The sequence below is a fragment of the Daucus carota genome, chromosome 1 (assembly GCF_001625215.2).
Source record: "Daucus carota subsp. sativus chromosome 1, DH1 v3.0, whole genome shotgun sequence".
NCBI classification, from domain to species: Eukaryota; Viridiplantae; Streptophyta; class Magnoliopsida; order Apiales; family Apiaceae; genus Daucus; species Daucus carota.
In genome coordinates, this window is record NC_030381.2 from 4,399,778 (window position 1) to 4,410,637 (window position 10,860).

Below are 10,860 nucleotides of genomic sequence, written 5' to 3' on the forward strand. Positions count from 1 at the left end.
AAAAGAAGATCATGATACATGTCTTCTTATATATCAAATGTAACTTTTATATTACTTTACTATTAAATTACACAACTTTTAAAATTTATCAATTAAAAATTCTAACAAAATGGATGAAAATTAAGTTTTTTTTTTTTGAAACCAGGATGAAAATTAAGTTATAATCTTATATAATTTTAATAATAAAAACAAAAATATAATACTCCCTGAGCATGTAAAATTTGTAGAGGAGAACAAATTTTTTTCTAACGGAAGTATGAAAAAATATAGTTTATATTTATATAAAAAATAAGTGATTTTTTCCATTTTATAATTTGAAGTAGAGTATATTAAATAAAATTTGAAATATAATATTTATCTTATATAGGAATTAATAAATGTTGTCAAATATATAAGCCTAAAATTCAAAAATAGTGGAGGGAAACTCAGTACCTAAATGCATCAGCTACAATTCAACCTCCGGCCAATTCTTCTCCGGCGATCTCGAACTCGAAACGTTAAAATAATTTATTGTCAGAATTTATCTTATTCCTCAGCCCCAGATTCTTATTCCCACCCCTCAACATCTTCCTCATCTTCACCATGGTTCACTCCCCTTCGAATCGCAATCTCGAAAGCCAATTTACGCCTCGGGACAAAAATCCATGCTGCCATTGTCACTTCCGGTCACAATGCAGACCGGTTTCTGACCAACAATTTGATCACAATGTACTCAAAATGCGGGTCGGTTAAGTGTGCCCACAATGTGTTTGATAATGCGCCTGAAAGAGACCTCGTTACGTGGAATTCGATACTTGCTGGTTACGCGTTGGGTAGTGGTATTGATAATTGTAATGTTGAAGAGGGGTTTCGTATTTTTAGGCTTTTCCTTGGGAGCCCATTTGGTTTTTCGGGGAGTAGGTACACGTTGGCTCCAGTGTTGAAATTGGCCTTGATGTCGGGGTATGTTTGGGTTTCGGAAATGGTTCATGGGTATTCAGTTAAAGTTGGGTTGGAATTGGATTCGTTTGTTTCGGGTGCTCTTGTTAATATATATTGCAAGTTTGGTCGAGTTAAGGATGCTCGGGTTTTGTTTAATAATATGTTTGAAAGTGAAAGGGATTCAGTGTTGTGGAATGTGATGCTTAAGGCTTACATGGAGATGGGTGTCCAGAAACAAGTTTTGCATTTTTTTTCGTCATTTCATAGGAGTGGTTATCTGGACGCTGATAGTGTTAAGTATTTTCTCAGTGGATTTTCCACGGTCGATTTTGAAGAAGAAAATTTGTTTATGGACCAGGTTCAAGCCTATGCTTGTAAACTATTTATGTATGATCGTGCTGATGATGTTGTGTTATGGAACAAAACCTTGTCTAGGCATCACCAAGATGGTGAGAGTTGGGTTACTATTGCATGTTTTATGGATATGATTAAATCAACAGTACGCTATGATAATGTGACGCTCATTATTTTGCTATCTGCAATCACTAATATTTATAATTTAGAGTTGGGGAAACAGATTCATGGAATGGCTCTTAAATCAGGTTTTGATAGTGATGTGTGTGTTGCTAATAGTCTTATTAACATGTATTCAAAGACAGATGCGTTAATTGCTGCAAGAAAAGTGTTCAATGACATGGCTGAGTTGGATTTAGTTTCATGGAACTCGATGATATCAAGTTGTGTACAAGGTGGTTTGGAGGAGGAATCATTGACTTTGTTTTTAGATCTTCTATCTGTTGGTTTATGGCCTGATCATTTCACATTAACCAGTGTTTTAAAGGCATGTTCTTTGCTTGCAGAAATGTTTCTCAGTGAGCAAGTTCATGCATATGCACTGAAAACTGGGTTGGTTGCAGATAAATTTGTTGTCACAGCTCTTATTGATGTTTATTCTAGAAATGGAAGAATGAACGAGGCAGAGTTTTTTCTAAAAGGTCAAGACGAGCTTGATTTAGCATCTTGGAATGCTATTATGTCTGGATATATAAATTGTGATGATAGCAGAAAAGCGTTAGAAATCTTTGCCAAAATTTACAGAAGTGGGAAGAGGTTAGATGAGATCACATTCATTACTGTGGCTAATGCCTGCAGCCGCTTGACTGGGTTAGAACAAGGCAGACAAATTCATGCATGTGTGGTAAAGTTCGGGATCGATTTAGATCTGACGGTCATATCAGGAATCCTTGACATGTATGTTAAATGTGGAGCCATGGCAGATGCACACAATGTTTTCCAAGAGATTCCTATACCTGATCAAGTTGCATGGACATCAATGATCTCGGGATGCCTGGAAAATGGTGACGAGGATCGTGCCCTTCTAATTTACTATCAGATGAGGAAATCTGGTATAGCACCAGATGAATACACCTTTGCTACTCTTATCAAAGCCTGCTCTTGCTTAACTGCATTAGAACAAGGGCGACAAATCCATGCCAACGTGATCAAGTCGTTTTATGTTTCAGATACTTTTGTCTGGACTTCACTGATTGACATGTATGCTAAATGTGGTAATATAGAAGACTCCTATAATTTATTTAAAAGAGTAACTGTGAGGGACATTGGCCCGTGGAATGCGATGATAGTTGGTTTAGCTCAGCATGGACATGGAAAAGAGGCTCTTAAACTCTTTAACAGTTTGAAATTTGTTGGCATAAGACCTGACAGTGTCACCCTTCTTGGAGTTCTTTCCGCCTGTGGTCATTCTGGCCTGACTTCTGAAGCTAATTCCTATTTTCATTCAATGTATAATGATTATGGTATTCAACCTGAGATTGAGCACTATTCCTGCCTCGTGGATGCCCTTGGCCGTGCAGGGCGTGTTAAAGAGGCAGAAGAACTGATTGAATCAATGCCATACAAAGCTTCTTCTTCAATGTATACAGCTCTGCTTGCCGCTTGTAAGAGTCAAGGCAATATAGAAACCGGAAAACGGGTAGCTGACCAGCTTTTAGCTTTGGAGCCACCTGATTCGTCATCTACTTATGTTCTTCTATCAAACATATATGCGACTGCCAACCAATGGGATAAAGTAACTGATGCTCGAAGAATGATGAAGGGCAAGAATGTTAAGAAGGATCCTGGGTTTAGTTGGATAGATATTAAAAATAAAGTACATCTGTTTGTGGTGGATGATAAATCACATCCTCATGCTGATGTGATATATGACAAAGTAGAGGAAATGATTAGGATGATAAAAAAAGATGGATATGTGCCTGATAAGGATTATGTTTTGCTTGATGTGGAGGATGAAGAAAAGGAACGTGCTCTCTATTACCATAGTGAGAAGCTAGCTATAGCTTTCGGGCTGCTAAGCACTCCTCCATGTACAACAATCCGAGTAATCAAGAACCTTAGAGTTTGCGGGGATTGTCATAATGCCATTAAATATATATCCAAGGTGTCAAAACGTGAAATCATTCTGAGAGATGCAAATCGATTTCATCGCTTTAGCAACGGGAATTGTTCTTGTGGAGATTTCTGGTAACATCAAATCAATTACGAGTTGCCTAAAATTTTGTCAGAATATTGAATGTATAATACAGTTGCGAACAAGGTGGTATATAAGCTATTTATTGAACTCGGTCGGATTATAGCCCAGGTTCTGTAATATATGTTATGATGTGCAAACAAAGCTCATGGTGAAGAACCGAAGACATCGCAGAAAGTAACCCCTTTATCTCTCTTGTACTTGTAGAATTTTGTACACACTCTTGTGTATGCCAATGTGACAATGTCTATGCATATACAATTGTTTCATTAAATAAATCTGTGAGTCAATAGTTTTCCTATTGATGCACTAATTAGGCACAATCTGGGGTACTTCAAATTCAAAAGCAGCAGCAAAACACATTCTTTCTGACAAGCTGGCATTGGGAAGATGGTGATTATCGTCGTGGCGAAGGGCATTGTTGCATCTGTCAAACAGTATTGTGATGAAGAGATTCATTTATCACGCATCACCTACAGGTTATCTCCGTTGGTAACAGAAGTATTGACCTTAACTTTGTTTCTTTTACTTTATCCGTGGTCTGAACTCTGATGGTATGATATCATTAATTAGTAATTGAGTTTCAGATACCGAATATCATCAATCTTGTAAATATAACAGTGTATTTGTATTCTCTTCTGAAAACTCAGTACTCTGCAGGGTGGTTTGCAGCAACGTGCTTCCTGCGTATGGTTTCTACTATTAGCACAGCTGCTGTAAAGAAGCTTGCTATGTATCAGACCAGTTCGACTTCTGAGTGTATATAGGTTTTGAAAGCTTCAAGCTGAAGAATATAATGGAGCCTGAAGGATATATAGGTAAACCATCAAATCCAAGGATGTAGGGAACTTTAGATTACGACTATGAGTTGAATCTCATCGACTAGTTAGATTTATGTCTACCTTGACATGCAGCATACTTGGAGGAACATAGCCTTCATCTCTAAAGATTAGGAGATACCATTATTTATTTTGGTATAGTTGTACTTGATCGTTTGTTTAATTATGAGAAAAATTGATTCCTTTTTGTCTTGGGTGTCTTGGGTGCTGCCCGACATCTTTGCAATCCAAAATGTCATATCGTACACTGTTTATCCTTTTCCCTTTTAACGATACATGATCTACCATTTTAAGTTTTATAGTTATCCGACACTAATAAATGGTATTTTGGTTCATTTTTCCTAACTCTGTTATTTGTAAAAATTGTGAATTTTATTGTAATATTTTTACTTTACTAAAGTTGTAAATTTATTTTAGTTTTTGATGAACTCTTTAAGCATTCAGTCTCAATGAATTCAAACATCCAATTTGATTACAACTTCATTTAATTTTGCAATATACATGTTTGAAGCAATTACAATATATGGCTACATTTACAATATATGTTTTCTGGTGATATTCTCCCAGCACAGGATCCTTTAACCCTTGTGCACGATTTCAGTTCTTATGCTTTTATTAGTAATTCATAGACATTGCTGTTGTCATCTCCAGGAACACGTTTTAACATTTCAAAACTCTTCCGACTCCCCAGGAAATCAATGCGCTTAAACTCCATGTATCCATGCTCTGCTGTTTCTTTACTGGAGTACATTGATCGAAGCCGATCAGCATGCACTGAATCAGTGTGAATTGCCAACTCTACTTCCTCCTTCGACATGTTTTCCTGCACCCAAATTCCGAAACCACTCAGTAGATATTCAGTTCACTAGTTACCTATTAACAGAGAAAAAGGGCAAGTAGAAGTAAAAAAGAGACTTGTATATATGTTTTAGGAGTCGGTGGTAATAAATAAATTCTGTGTTCCCCAAGTTATCAACACCATAATTTGGAAAAAAAAGCGCCAAAAAATTATCAATGACGAAAGCGAATAAAAGTAAGCACCTGGTAGAAGGCATATATGTAATCTAACACCTGCAAACAAGTGAAACCGCTGTCGCTAAAAAATGACCTTGAACAAGGTCCCATCTCAGCAAATCGATCTACTGGAAAGAGTATTGTAAGGAAATGGTTTTTAAATATCACTGCACCTTTTTCACTGCAAGGAGAACCGTAAGTTTTATGGGATTAGCTTAATGTGATTAAAATGATTCTAATATGCTTGAAAACAAATTGAAGCGTATAACAACCTTTCAGTAAGTTTTCTAGTGAAGTTCACAAATGATGCAATTGATTCCTTTTCATCCACATTTGCATTATAGAAAACAGATGCATGATCTTGACCAGCGTTCTCAAAGCCGGAAGATTCCGTGTAAATAGCAGCAGCACAGGTTGGTTCCGATACTGACCAGCAGACTGATTCCAAAAGCCTATTTGGTGTTATTGGGCGTATTGGGGTCTGGCATCTCTGCGATGACAAAAATAAAAATGACACCTTTTACAACGCGTGAATATTTAGCCTGGTCACTAACAAAATTAAATATCATAGATTACTTCTGCAAATAATTGACTTCTATAGGATAAAGCATTAATTATCATATTTTGTAACGATTCGCAAGATTTACTTTCTTCCATACCTACAGACTACAGTTGAAGTAAGGTAACATATGTGTTTCATATTAAATGTGGGCAGTAGGTAATTGGCCACATACCCACAGAACAGACAAAAGGCCAAACATAAGAACCAAGAGAATATTCTGCTGCTTCAAATATTCACTTACCTAAAGTTGAACTATGTCATTTGTAGTATATTATGTTGTTCCAAGTTTGTCTAGGGACGCTAATTATAAATGACATGCTCATCCAAAATTTTCATGTTTACTGAAAGCACTAGGTGTGTATTAGACATAAGTTAATTTGCAAGTATACTAAGCTCCGGCTATGCTTGTCTGATACAAACTGAAAACTGATAGCATATATGGGTAAAACGATTCAAAATTAATCCTGAAAAGATGCATTAATTGCAAAAATATCATAAGACTAAGTTGCAAGACAAGTGAGTCGACATTCTGAAAAAATAATCAAGTCTCATAGACCATCTAATTATCATAAACACACACACAAAAAAAAAAAAAAAAAAGCAAGCATAAGTGACTTGGAAAAAAAAAGTCAACTACATAAATTACTAAAAAAAACCTGCATACGGCGAACCCGACGTTTTCTAACCCCACTTTTAGCCAGGTTTGCCATATTTTGACGTGCTTCATGGCTGACTTTAGTACCAGATTTTAGAGCATCAGAGGAGCAAGTATCTTTGTTCCTTTCCTATAAAGGATTCAAAGAGAAAGATCAACATATGAGCTGGCCAATTGGGCGTATAGAAGAAACTACAGAACAGAGTACATCTTAGCATGACAGAATATGGATAAAAGAAAGAAAGCAAATGGTAATACCTCTACTGCTAAGCCACTTTGAACATTTTCAAGTATAGTTCCAAGCTGCCGAGCCAAATCAACAGATATGTGAACTAATCTCGGGACTCGTTTTTCCTTGGCTGTTTTCAAAACCCACAATGGCTGTGAAACATCATATATATGTCAAAAACATACACAAAAAATAATAATAATCGAAAGAAAACAAGGGGGAAGTCAGAAACAGATTCATCATATGCTATGATCAGCTTGAAGCCCAATTAAAACTATATTCACTTTGTATATAAGGTAGACCAAACGGTGAAAATAACACCATTCTTTTTACTCGCACACGCAGAGTAGACAAAACAGAAAATTGAGAATTATTATAAATTTTCTACCAGGCCTTTAATTTAAGTGTACCTCTAAAAGAAATGCACGTAGGACACGAAAATCTTTTAAAAGGAAAATGAACCAAAAAAAAATTCTCTACTGCACAGTAATGTTCATAATTTTAAACGCATACCAGTTTCACACAAGAACTTACTGTAACAAGATTATCTGAGTGGCCAATATATTTTCCAACTGATGTCCCTTCACACACTACATGGCTGGCATTGCGACCACCGCCGATCCAGTGATTAACTAGTTTAGCACCTTGCAAAGTAGCAGCCTCAGCAATCTGAACACATATGCATTTTAGTATTTAGGAGAGTTTCAAACTTCAAAGTCACTTATATTTAAAGAATCTGAAATCAGCAGGGCCAAGTCTAATACAAACATAAGCTCTACAACACATGAAACTCTGAAATAGAAGATTTGCAGGAACCCAAGTCAACAATAAATTATTTGTCCAGATATAACAAAAGATGAATACATTATACATTCTTTAAAAAAAAGGCAAGTAGATCTCTTAAGCTGCAAAAAGTCTCTAAATTTAACAAAATCTGACTGAATTTACCTTATTTTGCAGTTCAGCAGGAACATCTGTGTCAATAAACAAAGAGGAACCAGAAAGAATCAAATCCATACTTCTGTTCGAGTCTCTCACTGTAGATCGCACATCTAGTTGATTGATTGTGTCAGACTGCTTAAAGTGTTCAAGCATACCTACAGGAATACAGTAATTTTCTGTGTTGGCATAACGAGAAAGCCCATTTGAATCATCTCTAAGTATCCCATTCTCCCCAACATTTTTAACACCATAAAGAGATTCATCCAACCGCACTGCAACAAACAGATTAGTGATAATGTTAAAAAATGTGAGTTAATAGTCTACTCAGATTCAGCTTACCACTTTTTAGAATATTCACACTGATATGAAAGAAGGTGATATTTTTATAACTGAAGCCTGATGTATGCCTGGGATATCCACATAATGACACACTCCAGAGAGAATTATATCCCTATTCACTATACTTTGCATGCTTGGAAACAGGCGCCAACTCAGCTTTTAATCAAGGATAGTTCAATTCAGCAAGCAGAAGTATGATAGTTATTGCAAGAAGTTTGACAGGCATTGAAATGCATATCAGTTACAGATAATTTAAACCAACTAGATCTTCCAGATTATGATTAAAACGTAAGATCTCACTTACAACTTTTATACGATCTAGGTAAACATACTCAGGGGAAAAACATGGAGTAAAAATACATAAAACTGGAGCTCTTAATGATCAAGATTTTCTAATCAAAATAAACAGAACAAATAAATGATAAATGAACCTGTTTATCAGCCTTGAATTTATGATGTACTTACAAAACCTAAATAGACAATACAAAAAAATAACTCTTACCATTTCTTCTGACACTATCCATAAACCATCCTAGTGTTACAATGAAGAGACCGTTTTTTGATCCATATTTGAGGGCATGCTCGTATTTAAGTCCATGACAGCTGTAAAGTGGGTTAAGTGTTTACACAATCAAGTGCCAGAGTGCGAAATGCAATTACATAAGTAAGATATGAAATTACATAATATTAAAAAGATCAATCTTCAATACAACTTGGAGTGATTACATAATATGATATACTACAGATGGCGATTTACATACACGCAACAACTATCATCAACAAATGAGAGATAATTTTAAATGATTAGAAAATGGTGGCACTTTCTCCACTCTACAGCAGGATTAAGAAAAAGGATATCTGAACTATCAAATGGGTACATTTAGGATGCAAATCCGAACTATATTTGCCACCCAATCTCCTAGTCACATCCATCACTTGTTTCCTTCCATCTGCAAGTTAGTCAATATATATGGACATACATTACAAAACTTGCACATATCAAAAGATGCAACATCACCACATACACATTTTAAGCTAACCAATATATAAAGAGAAATAACAGAAAAGTATCAACATCATAAGAAGCAAATTCAAATACTCAGCAACATAATGAATAAGAAATGTGTGAGAGATAGTGGAGGGAGGGGGGGGGGGGGAGAGAGAGAGAGAGAGAGAGAGAGAGATGAGAGGGAGGGAGGGAGAGAGAGGGAGAGAGAGAGAGAGAGAGAGGGAGAGATGATACCTTTAGAAAGACCAGTAACACAAATGACAAGACCAGAAAAAGGGGCATGTGGGTGAGTAGAAGAAGTTGAAACAGAAGCAGAATCATGAGACATTTGAACACCAACCAATCTCACTGAAGGAGAAATTGAATTCACAAGTAGTCTTGAACACCCTTTACTATTAACCACCTCAACTTCTCTCCCACCGCCCATCTTCAACAACCTACTAGTACTTCTTCCCACGTACAATAGTTGGGGCGATAAAGATTCAATATTGATTCAAAACATGATGAGAAATTGAAAAAAGAGGCAATATTTAACCAAAACTCCAAAAGATTGAAATGGGTTATTAAAATTACATCTAATATGAATTATTACAGATGTGGATAAGCTGAGTGAAAAAGAAGGGTTTGAGTAAGAAGTGAAGAACACAGATGAATATAATCAGAAGGAAGGTTGTTGATCTGTGAGTATTCAATTCAAATAATCCGCCACTGATGGCTGGTTTGTGACAATAATAAAATCGAATCGCTTTTGGAGAAGGGCCGTCGGTTTGATAAATTATCAAATCGATTAAAATCAGCTGCGAGCCCTCCTAAAAAAAAATTGGTTTAATCACGAATAATCCTCGTTTAATTTTATTCAATAAATTATTAAATTAATTAAAATATTTAATTATTATTTAAGTAATTATCAAAGTAATCTCTGATCAATCAATCCAATTAATTCATGATTAATACTTGTTCCGTGTCTCCACTTATTAAGTCCAACTTTCACTTCTTATAATACATGTAATAAGTGATTTTTAATTTTTGTAAAAGTTTTTATAATTTATTGAGTATACAAATTATTAATATAATAATCATTTTTTTAATATATAATTGATATATTTATATAAAATTGAATTTTAAAAATAAAGATAAATCACTAAAACAAGATAAGATTGAACTTCTGAAATTTTGACTAATAAATTATTTACACAAAAAGTACTACAAATTTTTTTTGTTTGATACATTTATATTCTCCCCCGTATCAAATCTTATATTCTTGAAATTATTAATACTATCAAAACTAAATTTCAAGAACTACTGTAGGTATGTCATTTCAAAAACAAAAACAAAAACTCTTCCCTATAAGTTTTCTTTTTCTCTCTTCTCTCTAGCCGCCTCCTCTTTTCATCTCCGACGGGGCTTCCATCGGTTTCCGGTGGAAAGCCCCAAATCTTTTCGTTTGATTGCTAGTTTTTGATTGTTCTTGCTTTTTCATTGAGTTTCTTAATAAATCTCCATCTTCGGGGAAAGTTTTCTTAGATCTATATCACCGAAACTTTCGATTTTCGTTCTTATTCGCTTCCAGAGGCCTTTTTGGATTTGTGAGTGGATCGATTATCTCCTAAGCGTCGTGGTGCAGATCTAATTGTATTAGTTTGTTTTGATTATAGTTTGATTTCTCTCCCTGGTGAGACTGTGTGATTTTTCTCTCCTTCTTTTGTGAGAGTGGTTTGGATTCATAGATAAAGCCTTTCGGGAATTACATTTGTGGTCGATAGCTCAAACGGAATTTTTGGAAAAAATGCTGAACACAGAGC

General features: G+C 35.3%; 2 protein-coding genes across 4 annotated transcripts; one reads left to right on the forward strand and one right to left on the reverse strand.

Moving 5' to 3' along the window:
* Positions 1–396: 396 nt before the first annotated feature.
* Positions 397–4,495, forward strand: LOC108210480 (pentatricopeptide repeat-containing protein At4g33170). 2 transcript variants are annotated; one of them, XM_017381803.2, is made up of 3 exons: positions 397–3,646; positions 3,787–3,948; positions 4,130–4,495. In XM_017381803.2, exon 1 carries the CDS (start codon positions 437–439, stop codon positions 3,464–3,466), a length of 3,030 nt encoding a protein of 1,009 aa, XP_017237292.1. In that variant the 5' UTR covers positions 397–436; the 3' UTR covers positions 3,467–3,646; positions 3,787–3,948; positions 4,130–4,495. The 2 variants fall into 2 exon arrangements, with proteins under 2 accessions (XP_017237292.1, XP_017237283.1); XM_017381794.2 differs by having other exon boundaries at positions 397–3,948.
* A 263-nt stretch (positions 4,496–4,758) lies between these two features.
* Positions 4,759–9,823, reverse strand: LOC108205745 (uncharacterized). Of its 2 annotated transcripts, XM_064090947.1 has the most exons (10): positions 9,293–9,823; positions 8,907–8,999; positions 8,552–8,653; positions 7,717–7,982; positions 7,303–7,437; positions 6,798–6,920; positions 6,541–6,669; positions 5,595–5,812; positions 5,350–5,503; positions 4,759–5,131 (listed from the first exon to the last, which is right to left on the reverse strand). In XM_064090947.1, the coding sequence occupies exons 1-10, from the start codon at positions 9,483–9,485 to the stop codon at positions 4,913–4,915; spliced, it is 1,632 nt and encodes a 543-aa protein (XP_063947017.1). In that variant the 5' UTR covers positions 9,486–9,823; the 3' UTR covers positions 4,759–4,912. The 2 variants fall into 2 exon arrangements, with proteins under 2 accessions (XP_063947017.1, XP_017231297.1); XM_017375808.2 differs by lacking the exons at positions 8,552–8,653; positions 8,907–8,999.
* Between the last annotated feature and the right edge of the window lie 1,037 nt (positions 9,824–10,860).